Source organism: Girardinichthys multiradiatus, chromosome 2 (genome assembly GCF_021462225.1).
Source record: "Girardinichthys multiradiatus isolate DD_20200921_A chromosome 2, DD_fGirMul_XY1, whole genome shotgun sequence".
NCBI lineage: Eukaryota > Metazoa > Chordata > Actinopteri > Cyprinodontiformes > Goodeidae > Girardinichthys > Girardinichthys multiradiatus.
In genome coordinates this window covers 25,309,566-25,328,843 of record NC_061795.1, presented here as the reverse complement: position 1 = coordinate 25,328,843, position 19,278 = coordinate 25,309,566, and the positions used below count along the sequence as shown (strand labels likewise).

At 37.5% G+C, this 19,278-nt stretch overlaps 1 protein-coding gene across 1 annotated transcript in view; it reads right to left on the bottom strand.

Moving 5' to 3' along the window:
- LOC124883493 (multiple epidermal growth factor-like domains protein 11) overlaps positions 1–19,278 on the bottom strand; it is a 54,431-nt gene that overhangs the window by 3,337 nt on the left and 31,816 nt on the right. The window contains exons 2-4 of the mRNA XM_047390606.1: positions 10,510–10,622; positions 8,321–8,422; positions 7,825–7,925 (exon numbers count right to left, since the gene is read on the bottom strand). Of these exons, the coding sequence (XP_047246562.1) occupies positions 7,825–7,925; positions 8,321–8,422; positions 10,510–10,616 (310 nt within the window). The 5' untranslated portion in view covers positions 10,617–10,622. The remainder of the gene's footprint in view (positions 1–7,824; positions 7,926–8,320; positions 8,423–10,509; positions 10,623–19,278) is intronic.

Here is a 19,278-nt window from a genome sequence, read left to right as displayed (position 1 = left end):
TACAGATACATCAATAGCCTTTAGTTTTCATGGTCAATCAAAAGTCGGTAAAAAGTCAATCAAAAATCCAAAACATATTATATAAAAGTTCACATTTGATTTATATATCATTAAAATTATATATTTGCTTTCTATAACACTTATAAACATGAACCATCGGTCATAAAGCTACAGATACCCCTGACCTAGCGCTGGTTGATTATGGGAAAAAAAACTATAATTATGTATAGGTATCTATTGCTGTTGAAAAAAAAAATGAATTGTCTTAAGATATGACATTTTTCATTTCCTCATACATTGTTTGGGTTTGAGCCTATGGTCCACTTAGGAGGTTGCAGTAAAATGTTTTTTATATGCAATCAACGTTAACAGTTTAAAAAGACCAAAAATAGACTATAAAATATTTTTTTTTAGATTTGTTTTACACAAGGACAGTTTTCAATTTACTTCCCACCCTGACTGTAAGAGGATCAACAATTGACTGCCCAATTCAGGCATTCTAGACTCAACAAACTATGAAAGCTTTGGCACAGCCCTGTCCTGACCTCAACCCATTATGCAAAGGCTCAAGCAAACCTATTCTGATCTCTCCACCAACATGGCCAACTCCAAAATGCTGTCAAAGGATGTCAGGAAAAAGATGGTATGGGTTCCAAAACCATCAGCAGAAAACCTGATGAGAGGTTGGCAATTAACTGGAAATTAAAGAAATATAAAAGGACCATCCATTGCTTGATAGTCTGTGCAAGATCTTGCCTCATGTGGTGAGGATGATCATGAGAAAGGTTAAGGATTAGCCCTCCATTACACACAAAGAACTTGTTAATGAACTTTATGAATTTGGGACCACAGTCACTAAGGACTCCATTAGTAACATACTACGTCATAATGAACAGAAATCTTGCATCCCACCACTGCAAATGATTTAGACAGATGTACAAGCATGTTATGATTTTGCCCGTAGGCACCTTAAATATTCAAATGTTTAGAACAAAGTGATGTAGTCATATGAAACCAAAATCAAGTTCGACCTACTGTGTGTCGAGGAAGACAAATGATGACGTGAAAAACACCATGCCCACAGTTAAGCATGGAAGTTGAAATTTTATGCTATAGGACAGCTTTTCCAGTTCTTCAATTGATCTTGCGAGTCTCTTGACCTCAATCCTACAAAAAATCTGTGTGATGTGAGCCGAAGCCTTGATTTCTTTCAGTCATTTATTTAAACCTTTATACTGGTCGACTCAACATAAAACAAACAACTATAATTATTTTTTTAAACTTTGAGTTTGAAAGATTTCCAGAATCCTAATGTTAGCCTGCTTTGTCCACTCCAAAAACAGCTTTAGTCTATTTCGTAACAATTTCAACCATTTGATAAATGAGGTGAAATTGAAGTTGAATAATGAATTCCTTCATTATAATCTATTCACCCACTTTTTTCATTGCACCAGTACTGCTGTCAGCAAGAAATACCCTAAGCATGATCTCACCACTACCGTGCTTGACACTTGGCACAGTGTCCTTGGGTCTAACAGCCTTACATTGCCTCTTCTAAACATACCTTTTCTTATTATGACCAAAAAGTTCCATCATCTTACCATAAAACAGGAACAGTGATTACTTTTATTGTCTCTCTCCCTATTGCTGATAAACTCACTTGAGTTTGGACAGTGACACTGGTGATTCACCAGCATCTAGCTTATGATAGGCTTTAGCCTTGATGATTCCCAGGCTATTTCTGAACAGCTTAACTAATATTATTTTTCCTGAGGGAAAAATTTTGAGTTAGACAGAGGTGGCAAAAATACTCACATACTTTATTTAAGTAAAAATACAGATACTTGTGCTCATAGAATGTCTTTACCAAAGTACAAAAGTAAAAAGTAAAAAATTATTTGACCTTCAATGATACAGAATACGGATAGTTTTTCTCTTTTGTTTCCAACATGCCCTAAAAATACACGTTAACCTGTAAGATTATTTTTTCACATTAGACGAATGATTCTTGAACACTAGAAGCTTGTGGTATTCAGGTTGGCACAAAACACAGCACATTCACTATGAATTATTCTTGGAGCTGACAACATTGAAGAGATCACTTAAATAAGGCCAAGCATGGGGAATAGCTAGCTTTTCCAAATCTGTTTCGTCGTCGTCTGCGATGTTTCCCTTCTTACTGACTTCATCCATGTCGCTGTTAGTGTTTTTCTCTGTCCCAAATCGTGCTCCTACTGTACGCTGTCTCTTCGCACTATCGATTTTCCCTGTTTTGTTGCGTGTTTTACGTCATGTCATCATCAATGCATGTAAAGTAATGAGCCAGTTTTGCGAATGTAAGTAGAAAGTACAGATATTTGAGTTCAGTAGGGTGTAAAATTAAAAAGTTGTATTTGTACTTTATTACTTCCCACCTATGCAGTTAGATGATTGAAACTCACACATTTGGGTGTTCCTGGGCAGTGAACCAAAACACACATTAAAACTGCTTTTGTAATGAATAAAACGGGCTTAAACTAAATGTAAATTAAGATTGAGCTGTATGTTTTACATATTTATTTATAATTGTTAGAAAAATATGAAATCATTTTGAGAAACCTCAGTCAATATATTTTTTTGTTATACAAGCATATTTATATTCAAGTTCATCGAACATGTGCTTTGGTCTTTTTCTAAGACTTGGCTGAATACATTTTTATATTTAGTTTACATCTTAGTTTAACACATTAAACTTCACTTTCCACAGCACGTTGCTGTCAGCAGGCTGAGCTACAAATGAACACATTGTAAATCACCTCTAATGCTCTGTCATATTGTAAAGCTTTAATGTTGCAAGTATACCGCAGTGTTTACAAAGTGTGCAGTTTTCTTGATCATTTATATTGAGCTACACAACACCAGATTGATCAGGTGGGCATTAGTATTCCTGGAAGTGTTTGCACAAACTGGAAGGTTTTCTTTTCTCTCAGGTGGATATAAAAAGCAACCTGTATGAAGCATTTTGCTTTTCCTTCCTCTTTTCCTCTTTTTGTGGTCCAGCATTTTTAAACCAAGTAGGAATAATATCGCAAACTAGGTACTTAGCATGAATAAATCTGTGGCAGCCAAGGTCATCTGACCAGCAGGGTTAAGAGAATCTGACTCCTATCTGGGGAAGGAGAAACGCAGACAAATACGAGAGAGAGCAAACCCCTGCCTGATGGGAATCAGTGGTTCACTAACATGGCCTGTAGAGGGATGATACACAATTCAAGGGCAGCAGAGCAGACAGCCTGTCCCCTTAACTGATTAGACCTCATCTAACACTTCCTCCAAGTTCTGCTTGTTTTCCTTGCTAGCCTTTCTGCCGTGCCTTGGACATTATGACACCAGGCCGTCGTCTGAGAGGTCACCAGGAGCTTACCCCAGGCTTGAAGGAAGCTATAGAACACCACTCAATCAGGATTCGATTTTTAGCCACCACCAGCAGCAGGATAAGGGAATGACGAGCATAACTGAAACACCCACCAAGCATGAGTAATCGCAGAAATGCCACCGTGGCAAAAAAAAAGCTAAACCAGAGATTGGAAGATAATTCAGTGCATATTTTGAGCATCAGTACTCTAGCAGAAAACTGTCTAATTAGATTTAGCCAGCAAAAAGAAAAGGAGGAAGAGCTACAACATTTGTGCTGACGAGAGTGGCGAGATCGACTACCTGTAATCAATGAGTCCACGGCCTGCAGAGTATTCAAAGGGAAGAGGAGACAAATTCAATGTCACCATGATAAGTTGATTTCATTTAGTTTCAATCAGCAAATTCTGATCAGCGAGAACAGGGACATGCAAATGTGTCACATCCCAGAGAAAAAAAGAAATATGGAAATGAAGTTTTTTGACTAGGGGAGAGAGGATAAAGCGCACCCTTCTCTTGAGATCTGAACCGGTGTACTGAAGGGAAGGCATAATAAAGTAGAAGGTAGGTCTTTCATTATAATTGAAATTCATGAATCACCCTGCCTAACTCATGTCTAAGGAATCTGTTGGAAAATTGAGTCTTTCATCTAGATAAAAGGCTAATCTAACTCATTATGCAGAGTTGTTATCAGAACAAGGAACAATGGAGCTAATTGGTGATTGCAATGTAATGTTATTAAATTTAATCTTTTGCCTAGTCAAACTATAACTTATTGCAAAGTCTTATAAAATAGGTTCATACCAGTCTCTGCCTGTTTGTGTCTTTTGCTGCAATCAGAGAGAAAAAGAACCTTTACAGTTTTTTTTTGTTTGTTTTTGACCTTTGAAAGAACATAGTTTTTTATTTAAACAACATCATGATGTTTGGTTTTAGTTATTTCTTGCCACATTTCTTTCTGCAATGCACTTAACTTACATATAAAAAAGCAACAAAGCCAAAATGAAAATAATAATAATATAATAATAATAAATATGCATAGGTTGCCTATGTGTAACCTATTTAAAACTCTCCTCATTCTACAGCCAAAGTAATTTAAAAATCATCTGGACTTAATGCCTTGTAAAAATAGGGACATGCAGCTCAGCAAAGCCTCTGACCGTACAAGCTCTTGTCATTAGTGAGTTTCTCTCACTTCTTCATGCACAACTGTAATAATCATGCTTATTAGGGGGGAAATGAGTTCCTTACATTCTCTTTGTGTGCTGGTAACATATTAAGGTAATGACTTACGACAGATCAAAGGTCAAAGAAATAATAAAAACCTCTTGCTGGAAACTTGGAGCTCTAATTAAAGAGATGCAGATCAAAGTTCAACTTGCTCTGGAGGACCTTAAGAAAATTAAACCCCTTTAAAAATTATGGAATATTAAAAAACTACGGACAAATGAAGATGGACATCTTTAAATATAATGTGTGGATTTAAAGTGTGTTTGTGTACTCATTTTGGTGGTCTCCGCATCCCCAGACTAATTTAGCTGCTTCTCATTGAAGCTAATGAGAGTGCTGATGTTATATCATATGACAATAAAGAGACAGAAAAACAACAGGTAGGACTAAAAAGAAGCAATCTTTAAACAACCATCTTGATGAAGAAACATGGCTCATTCCTTCTCACAGAACTGATTTAACTAAGTCAGGGTTGCAGACTGGCTTGCTCTCATACACCATTTCAGCTTGGCTCACAAATTTTCATTGGACCACTCAAAAACATTAACTTTTTCCTTAAACTACTTTGTGCATTTTATGTTGCTCATGGAGAGTGTCTTTTTAGTCTATGTCAGCACAGAACCTGTTTCACCATGGATAATAAGAGTCCCTTACCAGATTTAACCAGCAATTCTACAAGGTCTTTTGCTTTCCTTCTAGGGCTGGTTAGCACATACTGCAACAAAACACGTTCATCCTCGGGACTGACCCATCTCCTGCTTAAGAATGATAGCAGGAGATTCCCATGATGTTTATACTTTGAACAGACCAACATGGACGAACCAGACTTGTGGAGATCCACAATTCTATTGTTAATAGCTTGGGTGAATTCTTAAGATATTTCTATGACGCAGCACTAGTGGCCTTTCTTCAATACCTTTGACACTAGTGGCCGTTATTTTTTTTTCAAGAGTAAGTTGAGAGGACAAGGCTGGAGAGAGAGAGAAGACATGCAGCAAAGGTTGCCTGGGCCAGAAGTAAAATCAGCGATGGGCTGCATGGAGGATTGACGTTTCGGAATATTGATCACTCTGTTTACCGTTACGCCACCGACGTGCCACCAGGAAGCAGTGTGTTAAGGTGTTAAAATGCATCCATTAGTGCGCCTTCAGTCAGCTCAGATGTGTTAAAATTAACCTCTCAGTAGCTTACAAACCCATGATATAACCATCTAAGCTCTTCCAATTTATTTATAGGCATCATAATTTTTCTTCTTTCTCATTTTGTTATCATAACTGGCACAGGAATGTTTTGGTGTGATTTATTGCCAGAAAAGTTATGTAAATACAAATGTACAAAACAAATAACCCATGAGACTAGGTATTCCTGTGGTTGTCGTCCTTTTTTAATCAACTATTTGTATTTTTTTGTTTTAAATTTTTTTTTTATATAAGAATATGTATTTATTAAAGGCTATAATGATTAAAACATTTTAGAACATACATGGTGTATAGAAGCTAAGGTGTTATTGACAGACTTTAAAAAAATTTTTTTTATTAAAGATCAACAGCTAACAAAGTACATTAAACTAGACTTTACAGTGACCATTGACATATTTGTAATCGTTAGCCTCATAGCATAATTGCCTAAGTCATATATGACTTAAGCAATTATGTTATGAGGCTGTTTGTAGGCATATTTGCTTGTTTTAGCCCGGTTGGAAAAAATCTTCATTTGAAGAGATAGATAGCATTACCATTTGGACCTTGACCTACATCATAATACGAATTGGGACAACTCCACAATTGCTCTGAGTGGAAAGAAGTAGGGCTAGCGCTAAATGGTAGGGGGGAAGGGGTGAAATGCCTTGCATGTAAACATGAGAAAAATACCCATTTAATTTCTGTTTGTTTAAAACCTTTGAAAAAACTTTGTTACGACACAGGAACATAGGTAGGATGTCACTAAAAATGGGATTCAGACTCAGAAAATAAAAGGTCCTGAAATAAAGAGATCCATTTCATTTTAAGGCAAATGTAGCTAATAATTTCTTGCTGTATCACTACCTGAAGAAAACAAGTATTTTAATTCTGGTTGTAAGTGAACAAGGATTAAAAGGGACCATTTTGCAAAGGTAGCAGAAAGCAAACCTGCATCTCCTGACCTCTATCAACTCAATTTCCCCACTGCACCTCACAGACATTGGATTAGAGGGGTAAGTATTCAAAATATGCAAGCACAACCTGTAAAGTGTAGCGCCAATTCTAGATGCACAACCTTAGTTTGCAGATTCGCCTGTTTAGCACCCTGAGAAGCCCATTAATAAACAAATGCCTGTGCTGTCACTTAAATGTCTAATGAATGCATTATTGATCAGTCTGCACCTCACTCCTTAAGACCCCCATATAATCACACCCACTTGCATTCTCTGCTGGCTGGCTTCCTGGGAACATGCTACCCTGAGGCGATTAAAGCCTTGACAAGGACAAGCTCAGCCATGGTCAAAGAGCAAACCCACATGGCTGCAGTCATTGTACCAGAAAGCCCCTCGAGCTGCAAAAAATGTAGGAAAGTATTAGAGTAATTCCAATTCTAAAATTTATGTAAAGGGAATAAAACATAAGGTAAGGTGAGGATATCAAAAACATAACTCTCAGAGGCAACTGTAATGTTCTCTGTCTTTGTTTGACTATCATGCAAAGACATTCAGTTTGAAGTGATAGAGTAGAAATAGAACTCAATGACCATTAATGAAGCAATAAAACTGACAGTGAAGGATTGCTATCAGGATGCTGCTACACTCTAATATTTAGGGTTGTACTCTTCTCAAGTTATTGAATTTTGCAGCAATTTTATGTTGGGAGCTATTCCTCTTCGTTTCTAACCAGCTCTTTCTTGGCTCGTTAATTTTTGTCATTGTTAAACAACTTCAATTAAACTGCACTTGCTCATACAGTAAAGCACTGGGCAGGCTGGAGTTTTGAAATAGTGTGCAATCTTTAAAAAGTACGTTAAATCACATCAGATTATTTTGCATAAGGAGAATGAAATCCTAAAGCATGCTAAACAGAATCAGAACGAAACAGTAGCCTGGTAGGCTTTATCTCCACACCACTAACATTAAATATCACTTCTAATATTTACTCTTTTTCTAAGGAGCTATAGGATGTAACGTGAAATGTCATCAGAAGGACAAAGGAATCGGGGAAAAAAAAGACTCACGAACACACAAGTCTCCGCTTTCAAAGTAACCAGGGCAACACTGCGAGCGGCGCCTATACATGGTCCTCACTCCCCGCCGGTAAGCTGTCTTATAGCTGATCCTGGAAAATTAGACACACAGAGACAGCTGCATGGTACCGAAATAGTCCCCTATCTGAAGGTCAGGAAACATATAAAAAAACGTTACTTGATATTTACTCATAAATGGCAAAATTGTAGAGAAAAACAGGTATCAGAATTATTGGTATTAAAAGTCAGTGTTTACAAGGAGAGTCTGCCTTTTATTCATTTTAAATCCTACTATGGAGGATCTGAAACAGTGTAACATCTTCAATACAGCATGATTCTCACCTAAGGCATCTGACCTTTTCTTAGCCAGATACTTGAACAAAAACATTCATTTCAGCTTTTATAGACTTTGTTCTAACTTTTGGCTATGATAAAGCTTCAGTAACTGAAAGAAAAATTAATACAGTTAAGTTTTTTCTAAACTTACCTATGTCTGGTGCATTTAAACCAGTTGAGGATGTCTGTGCATCTGGTGTAATAGATCTGATCAAATGGGTGAGCATAGGACTCCTGGACAGTCACTGCGTAGCTGAAAGACAAATGTATAAAGACAGTAGTAACACAAAGGACTGCACTGTATTTCCATACAGTTTGATGGGTTTTTTTCTCTATGTTTTATTCTCAAAATAAAACTCCAATTAAATTTCTAGTTATTACTAAGAGAAAATCCATCCATTCATCTAATGTTCTAACTTAGTTTGTCTAACTTAAGGTCACATATGGCTAAAGCCTAGCCTGACAGGCAAGAGGTGTATACACCCTGGCCAGAGTGGCAGTCCATCACTGAGATAAATAGACAGACAAACACTCATTCTGCAGCCAGTTTATAATCAGTAATTAACCTAACATGCATGATGATGTTGGACACTGGGAGCAATCCAGAGTACCCAGACAAAACCCAAATATGGGTAAGAAGAACATGGCAATTTGAAGACATGAATCTTCTTGCTGTGAGGCACCAATGCTAACCACTACTCCTCCATGTTGGCCTGTAAAGAGTAATGTCTAAGGGATATACAGGACTCTGAAAAAGCAAATTCACAAAGCTAGATGCACTAAACATGTACAAACTAGAGCTGCTTGATTATGAAAAAAAACTGGTTTACTGTTATTATGTTGGTCAATATTGAAATCACAATTAGAGTAAATTGCCTTGAACAAGAAACATTCTGTCACTTTCTTGTAGAATCTTCCCTTCAAAAAAACTGACAAAGTATTTATTGAAATGTAGACTGTTATATAACAAAATCAGCTAAATTAGAAAGTTATGGTTCTTCAAAAACAAAGGGCGAAATATATACAAACATTAAATATTTTTAAATACATAATAAATAACAAACATAATAGGTTGTGACAACTAATAATAAGTAAGACCATTGATCTTGTTAAATTTTGATAACATTTTAGTTTAAAGATCCTGTACATATATTTAAAGCCGCTGCAGCTTATATTTGTATAGACTACATAAACTCAGATAAGGTTTACACATTGTGAAATTCAATCAGTGGTTTTTTTCTTCAAATGTGTTAAAAAGGTGAATCTGTACACTGTATTGTTTCCTCTGTCTCTGTGATTAGGTCTGCAACTGCTGTGTATTTGGCTAAATATCTGACAGCTGGGACCTGAGAGCTGCAAATTGCTTACATGTGCTGAAGTCAATGGACAAGTCTGTGGCTGCTTGTAGTTAGTGCAATTTACTTTGCAAAATGCAAAATGTACAAAAAATGGAGGACATTGCGCTGCTCTATGAATTTCCCCACATCCCTTCCGGGTTTATCTTGCACATCTCTAAAGGGTCTGACCTCAGGGTGGGAAGTAGATATATAGATCAATAAATTCAATTCAAAGTAGTGAAAAAAGCCTAGTCTCAGTTAAGTAAAATCTGAAAATTCACCTTATCAACCAGTATTTAAATCTAATAATTTAAAGTCTTATATTTCCTATATATAAGAACATCCTGTTTACCTTGATACGATGTAAGTTTAACTTAAAGACAAAAAAAGTATTATACTTTAAAATGTTATCACAGTCATAGTGGAAGCAATAGCTGCCTTTGATCCATGTTTGAATAGAGGACCTAATACAGCCAAACTGAAGGTACAGTAATGACTTTGATATGCAAAGAAAGTCAATTTTTATGATGTTTGCAACCGATGCACGAGGATATTGGAGGACCTTAAAGCCACAGACAAAGCCCACTTAGGAAATTCATTATGATGCCAACAAGGTGGAACCACAATTCCTAAGTACCCTCACCTTGGTCGGACAATCATCCCAATAATACATCTTCCCAGTTTTCGTTACGCCCCTTTGCCTTAAGGACAGAAATTATTGCTGCTTATTTCTCATAAGTGACACTGCCCAGCACAGCTTATTATTATTCAGGCACTTTGTCTGTCATGATTGATTGGGATGAATTTACACTGATCAATCCGTCTGCATCTTTCATTTGATGCTTTAAACTTCTCTCATCCCTCTCCTTAGCTGTGTGAGGTCAATATTGCTGTGTGGACCACGGCGGTAGGCATGTATAGTAAGCAAAATTGTCCAGTCCAGCTCTCAGATTTCAACAAACTAACACGGTTTTTACTTTAGTAAACAAAGAAACATGATCACCTCTCCCAGTGGCTGCAGACATTGGGGTCATCAGGGTTGAGACTCAGCGCACTAGTGGTGAAGCCTAGAACGAGGAACCAAGCCAGGCAGACAACCAGTGACCCCATCCTTTTCTGTGAGAGGAAAACAGAAAAAAATATATACAACTGATGTAGGGATCAGCACTTAAACTGGCTTTATAAACTATAAGTCCATAGACCTCCTTACAATATAAATATGCAATCTCATATTTTAAGTGCTTGAAAAACTGGATGACTGCAGAGAAAATCTAGACATGATTGAGTGAAAAATAGCTTCAGTGTTGATGAGCATTATTTTAGAGGTCTCCTAAGCAGATGGCAGTATGTGTGAAACTGAGCTACAATGTTTTCCAGGCTTTCATGTCTAAACACAGTAAAAAATTTACAAAAACCTATGACATTGCAGCAGAAAAAAATAAATAGATAAAAATAGCTGTACATTGTTGTACATTGGCACTACACCAATAAAAATAAAGAACAGCTCTGCACAATAGATATTACAACAGTTGTTTTAAAGAAGCTGGTCAGACTAAGAATGAAAATCAATCAAACCCATGTAACAGTTCAACCTGAATAAAACTAAATGTGACATACGTTATTCAATTTGCAACGCTATTTTGTTAGAAATCTTGATTAAACAGCATTAAATTTACCTTTGCAACAAACAAACAAACATCCTCTTTTCTTTTCACGTGAGTATTTGGGTTCATTTCACCATTTTGATTTTAATTTTTATTTGTATTGAGTATAACTGTAGAAAAGAGGTTTCTAAATAATCAACAAAAAATGGATTGAAGTGGGTCTTGAAGAGGACCAGACACTACTAAAATGACGAAATTAGATTTTCAAGACCCACGTATATATCTATCCAAGACCAAAACAGAAAAGGTTGCTAAGACAGGGAATTTGTATAACGTCTACTCTGTATAACTGCTGTTCTGTCATGTCAATTAATCGAGGCAAAAGCAGCAGACTGCAGAGTTTACAATGTGGCTAATGTGTAGAAATCAATGAAATAAAAAATTTGGAATTCAAATTTAGTCATACTGGCTTAAGCTCTGAAAACAATCAATATTCTCATCACTGCTTGTTTCAGCCTCTGGACCAGTTACCATTATGGATCATTAAGGTCATAATCTAGCTTAATCATAAACTGAACTGCTTGCACTAAGAACACTTTCTTTCAGAGCTGAATTCAAGTAAAATGTTCGTCTGACTTGATGAAAATCCTTCTGAATCCATTTCAAAACTGTTAAAAGAAGCTTTTTAAACTTCTGAAGATAGGGTCTTTGTGTTAGCCCTCGTTGTTTATAATTAATCTAGCCATCCACTACCACCCCTTATGTGACTCCCAGTGATCTAAAAGTGAACTTTGCAGAAACATTGGTTGTTTGGGGGTGTTTACAGTAGTGGGATTTTTTTACGGCAAATGAAATTCATATTGTTTGTATTCTGCTGCTAATTGTATACTAATTGTACAGTTATTTAAAAGGAAAAGCATCTCTGGTAATTGAGTTTAGGAATAATAGGCGGGAAAGTGAGAAACATGCACCCAAAAATGGTAACTTGTTCATTCATTTATTATCTGGGATCAGGGGTTTGGAAGCTACATGTCATAATCTTCATGGTTAGTTCCACCTGGAAACAGATCTTACTCCAAGCTGAAGTTAATAGTGACTTGTTGATCTACAGCTAAGTAGGTACAGCCGTCTATAATGTTGCCTCAACACTGTTTGTAATCACAAGTGTTAAGGCATTAATGAACAAGGTGCTCAAATTTAAAATTCTGTCTGAAAATATGCTTGTAATAGCATTCACATTTGAGGGTTAATGAATCAATCTAACCTTTTTTTCTACTTGTGGACAGTAAAAAAGCAAGCCACCTGGCTGCTGACACTAGCTGGTCTTTCGAAGCAGGCAATTTGCCACAGTTAATGGTGAAAAATGGTGAAATGGAAAAAGGACTGTGTAAATCCAGGTTTCCAGTTGTTTACAAGGAGAGTTTAAATCTAATAAGATATTTGACATTATAAATAAAATTAATAAAGGGTGACATGGACTGAAATTTGAACAATTATTTTAAAGTAAACAAAGCTGAGTACAAACTCAGTTAGGGCCATAATGTAAACGACAAGCCACAATCCAGAGGAAGTGGTTAATTTTGGCTGTTCTCCACAGGCTCCATCAGTTAGAAATTCAAAAGAAGAAAACAGTAAATGCAGAAAAACTGAATGTCATTTAAGCTACATTATAAGGGCAAAACAAAGTCATCACATTGATTCATTGAGTAAGGCCTTTCACTGGAAAAGTAATGCAACATGTAATGTTTCAGCTGGTTATTCATTCTAAATGGTACAGTGAGTTCCTACTTATTTTTTTAACATCCAGTCATCGTAGCCAAGATGTAACTTTGAAGGCCCTAAAAATATTGGTAAAAAACGGAGAAGAATCCCACTAATATAGCCTGAATGGCCAGGTGCCATTATTTATCAATTGGGAACATTTTAGTAAATCAGATGGGGAAAAAAATCAACAGTGGAAGTTCCAGCATTGCGTAAAAGTGAAAGTAACAGCACATACAATTGGAAGATAGCAGAGAATATTGGGACTGAAACAGCTATGTAACCTTAGGAAAACACATCTACAGATTGGCAATAGATTGTTGCAAGATTGGATTATAGAGCAACATAACGTGTGGTCTTGTGACTGAAGATGACAGTCCAAGAATGTTAGGAGCATCAGAGTAAGAAGAGCAGTATAAATTGAATCACCAGTTTCTGACTAGTACTTGCCGAATAAGCCTGTGAGGACATTGTTACAATCTGGGTTTGTTTCAGTCAGTTATGTGCCCACAGACTACGTCCAGCTCAGGGCCTGATATAACAAAACAAGGTTTTTCTATCAGCATGTAAAGCTCTTCTGAGGGCACAAATACATTTTAAGAAGAAAACTGGGTTTAAATTATAAAAAATGAATAGGCCACCATAAAGTCTGATCCTTTGTTCTGTTGAGAATCAATGCGATAAGCTACAAAAAGACTTTATGCAGCTGTTATGATTTGGGGTTTTTTGGTTTCAGGTTTTTTCCATATGTTTTTTACTGTTCAAGTTTTGAATCATGCTTTTGTTTATTATTTTTCTGGTCATGTTTTAGTCTTGTTCATGTTTTGTTTGTATATTATAGTCTCTGTTTTTGCCGCAGTCACATTTTGTTCTGTCTGTCAATTAAGTTTATTCGGTTCACCTGCACCATGTTAATCAGTTTTGTTTTCCACCTGTACCATGCTCCATTTATACACATCTGTTCAGTTAGTCGTCGCGAAAACATTTCTCATGCTCATGTCTTGTTCGCAAACCAAGTCTTGTCTTTTTGATCATGCCATGCCTGTCTTGCCTGCCTGTTTGTTTTGTTCCTGCCTCCTGTAGTGAATGAGTTTTTTGTTATTAAACCTTTTTTTCACTTACCATCACTCTGCCTGCTCATCTGCATTCTGGGGTCCTATATCTCGCGAGCCATAACAGCAGCAGCCTGACCCCCCATTATACAGTTATTCAAAAATCCAATAAATTATATACATTTGCCTTTACCAGGTTCTAAAATTATTCTAATATAATCTTCCTTGTTAAAAATAAAACAAACACTACAAATTCCATGTTGTCTTTAAAAGTAAATTCACAGGAAGCTAAATGAAAATAAAGTTGGTGAAACTAAGACACCCCAAAACCCTAGAAATATACAAAAAAACATGGAAATGCCCAGACAGGTGAAACAAACCTAAGCACTACCATGCTAGAAACAACACCTTTCAGTGTGGTTGCTGTTACTGAGGGAAGAAGACATGGAGTTAGTTATTTTCACCAGTAAGATGTTTGTAAGCACAAAAAACACTAAAAGTGAAGTAAGCTGTTTAATTAAAGAGTTTTTTCTAAATATGAAATTTATTCTGCATGTCTGCAGCTGTTCATCCAGGCTACCTAGAGGTGTCTGGCAGCAGACACTGGTGCAACTAGTAGCTGGGCGAATTCTAGCAGGCAAAACACATCAGGAGTGTCAGACGTGAGGTCAAATACAGGTCCTTCTCAAAATATTAGCATATTGTGATAAAGTTAATTATTTTCCATAATGTAATGATGAAAATTTAACATTCATATATTTTAGATTCATTGCACACTAACTGAAATATTTCAGGTCTTTTATTGTCTTAATACGGATGATTTTGGCATACAGCTCATGAAAACCCAAAATTCCTATCTCACAAAATTAGCATATTTCATCCGACCAATAAAAGAAAAGTGTTTTTAATACAAAAAACGTCAACCTTCAAATAATCATGTACAGTTATGCACTCAATACTTGGTCGGGAATCCTTTGGCAGAAATGACTGCTTCAATGCGGCGTGGCATGGAGGCAATCAGCCTGTGGCACTGCTGAGGTCTTATGGAGGCCCAGGATGCTTCGATAGCGGCCTTTAGCTCATCCAGAGTGTTGGGTCTTGAGTCTCTCAACATTCTCTTCACAATATCCCACAGATTCTCTATGGGGTGGACCAACACCAGCAGCTGACACGGCACCCCAGACCATCACTGACTGTGGGTACTTGACACTGGACTTCTGGCATTTTGGCATTTTCTTCTCCCCAGTCTTCCTCCAGACTCTGGCACCTTGATTTCCGAATGACATGCAGAATTTGCTTTCATCCGAAAAAAGTACTTTGGACCACTGAGCAACAGTCCAGTGCTGCTTCTCTGTAGCCCAGGTCAGGCGCTTCTGCTGCTGTTTCTGGTTCAAAAGTGGCTTGACCTGGGGAATGCGGCACCTGTAGCCCATTTCCTGCACACGCCTGTGCACGGTGGCTCTGGATGTTTCTACTCCAGACTCAGTCCACTGCTTCCGCAGGTCCCCCAAGGTCTGGAATCGGACCTTCTCCACAATCTTCCTCAGGGTCCGGTCACCTCTTCTCGTTGTGCAGCGTTTTCTGCCACACTTTTTCCTTCCCACAGACTTCCCACTGAGGTGCCTTGATACAGCACTCTGGGAACAGCCTATTCGTTCAGATATTTCTTTCTGTGTCTTACCCTCTTGCTTGAGGGTGTCAATAGTGGCCTTCTGGACAGCAGTCAGGTCGGCAGTCTTACCCATGATTGGGGTTTTGAGTGATGAACCAGGCTGGGAGTTTTAAAGGCCTCAGGAATCTTTTGCAGGTGTTTAGAGTTAACTCGTTGATTCAGATGATTAGGTTCATAGCTCGTTTAGAGACCCTTTTAATGATATGCTAATTTTGTGAGCTAGGAATTTTGGGTTTTCATGAGCTGTATGCCAAAATCATCCGTATTAAGACAATAAAAGACCTGAAATATTTCAGTTAGTGTGCAATGAATCTAAAATATATGAATGTTAAATTTTCATCATTACATTATGGAAAATAATTAACTTTATCACAATATGCTAATATTTTGAGAAGGACCTGTACACACCTAATATTTTCTATGAAACAACTTACACCAGCTGTGTTGGTCAACGCTCTAAGGCGAGACACCCAGAGATCCTTTTCTAACCTGTTCTATTCAGAAGCGCCACATATCCCCACATAAAACCCCACAAAGAAATGAAGATGTACATTTTAACCATTATTCTTGACAGTCTTGATAACTATAACTATGAAAGACTTGCGGAAGTCTCTCTGTTAGTAGTTTTCTAAAGTTTACCGGTAGCTATAGTATTCATCACCTTCATTAAGAACTTTAATAACATACATGTTTCCTTTCAGGAAATGCCTGCAGAGCTCAGCTGGATTTTTCTTATAAGATACATAACAAAAACAAAAGGGTGGTGTATACGATCAGTTGACAATGAAGGATTTCATCCTTGCATAAAATTACAGAGGAGAAAAATGCATTGGGTTGAGCATGTTGTTAATGGCTGAATGACAATTAGGTGCATTTGCATCAGAGTCTTTCAAACATTTGTTCAATGATTTCAATTAATAACACAGGCTTTTACATGTTCTGCTAATTTTATCTTATTGGAAGCCACATGTAGTTCACTCACATGTGAAGGAAAATCAATTGGACCTTCATTTCCTCTAAGTAGCAGTTAATCTGAACAAACAGAGGTTATAGTCACGTTCCTTCCCTTAACAGGATGATTGATCAAAACATATGCACGTTAAAGGCCATAGCTGCACTCATATTCAGGCCTTTTCTGTGAAAGAATTCAATTAAATACCACTGCTTGATGGACTGGAAAGCTTTTAGAGTTTCCCTGATTAGACCATCCAACCTGAGTCATGCCTCTAAATGACTCCGGACAAGCAGAATACTTCATAACTTGCCACATTTTTCAAACCTTAGTGCTCCCCCTTGTTAGGGAGCCCAGGGAATAAAGCCCAGAGGAAAGAGGATTGGGTTTTTTTGAAAATGTGCAAGGATAAATTGAGAAGTTGCTATTGTGATGGCTGCCAACAAGTTAAGGTACCAGACTGTGCTTAAAGTAACAGACAGAGGCGGATCTAATAGCCGGAGGTGTATGGCCTTCAGCTCACCTAATCTTACAGCCTGTGGTCCCTGGGTGCTTTTGTAAGGCTGCTGGTACGATTCTGAGAGAGCGAAGGAACAGAAGTGCCGCTGCACACAGACTCACTTGGAGAGGTGATGGAAGGTCGTTGATATACAGAAGAAAACAAAATACTGAGCTATTGATGACACGCTCAAGACACTCATGCTGAAACCCATGAATGCACACAAAGTTAGAAATTTCTCATGGGATCAACAGGTAAATACTTCACAAAAGCTGAAAGTGAAAGGCCAGTTCAGAGCGTGCAGGCTTCACATCCAGCCACACAGCTTTCACTCTTCCCTCCTACCTGCTATCCACACATACAAGGTTAATCACGAAATAATAAAAAGTACTACATAAGCACGAGAGCGACTGATAAAATGAACTTCACACGCTACAAGTGGCTTGTCAACAATGTGACGAGATCACGTTATCTGCACTCCGCAACACAGCTTTGGCAAGTAGTATTAAAATAATAATGGAGCCACACAGAGAACATTGATGTGGTTATCATCTCAGATGGCAGGGCTTTGACATTATTCTCCCTTTTATTAGCTGTGAATCTTCATTACAGATGAAAATTAAATAAATGAAAAAAGAAATGTGTTTTGTTCCGTGTTACATAAATTAATCAGCATAACTTCTTTTGCATGTGAACTACTTCTAGGGCCAAGAGGACAGGCAACAATATTTAGGCTTACTAACTGAATAACTAACTACTTCTGTTTTACTCACAGATAGGTCACAAATAATTTACAGATTATTAGGTTATTTACAGATCTCTGTTTAGTAATCAGAAAGAGTCAGTAAATATTGTCCAAATAAAATCATCTCCTTATCTGAAGGTCTGTTGTTCATATGCTCTACTTATGGAACAAAACCGTTTTGTGCACAGAACTGCAGTTTTAGTTTTGTACTTCTAAGCAATTACATCAAACTATAGGTACCATTAAGGACATTTCTAATGCCTAATGGTACCCTATAAGGGCTGGTCACAGTCAGGTACAACCTGAATGTCAAGGACAAAAAACTCCTTGATATCGTGCCATGCCTGAACACAGATGCTTTTTTCCTCTGTGTGGATTTTAACATTTAAGCATCTCTTTCAAAAGATAAATCATATTTTTTATTTATGAGGTGACCCTGCTTCAAAGCAACTATTAAAAAATTGTTGATTCCTTAAACAAAAAAACGAACAAAGTGCAGCACAAGACAGAGAAGCTGAATCGATATGACACTCATCACTCGAGGCTCACCTGCGTCCTCTCTTCCCCAATGCGAGCAGAAATCCCGGAAACAGCATCTTTATGTTTTAACTTCAAACATGCTCAGTTTACACTGAACAAATTGTTCCCCCGAGACTGTATTCACCCTGAATGTGTTTCTCTCCTGTTTGTCACTGCTTTGATTACTGAGACTATGAAACCCTCCAAATCGATGAGCAGATGCATCTGTTCCAGCTGACAAACAGCTGAAATAGCAACATCTTTCAGGTTATTGAGGCATGTGTGTCAGATACAGAATATGGAGTTATGGTTTATGTAGGATGCAGTGTAGGTGTGTGTGGACAAGAACTTCTGACTCTTGACACTTGCAGTAACTTTCAACATTGGACACCTACCTGGAGAAACATTAACCCAGATAAGGCAGAGTCACCCCTGTCTGCTGGACTGCCTATCAGCAGAGACATCTGAATGATTAAAACCATAAGTCTTCAATCTGTGACTTACTGAAGTGCAAGGCAATTAACCACCTTGTCCTCTGGCTGACCAGTTCCAGCACTCTTGCATGAATGATGCACAGCAGGAACGACAGCATGAGAAAGCTCATCTTCGCATTTGAGCAGCTTTTCAGCCCTATCTTAGCTCTGTTTGTCACAATGCATGGCTTTGGTCTTGCTTATGTTAATTCTCCTCAACATAATCAAAACCAGTCAACAGAAAGCTCACTTTGCATTGCAATCCTGTCTGAAGCACCATGAGAGAATTCCTGATCAGACTCTGGCTGCACTGTGTGACATGTCTGTGCACAAACAGCCTATTATTCCACCTTTACATTCAAGCTGAGTGCTCATATACAACTTTTATGAGACGTCTTGAAGCTACTCAATCCGTTTTGTAATCACTACTGAGGGATTCTCCTGCATCCTTATATGGGGTGATCTAAAGGTTAGCAATGTTACCACACTGCACAG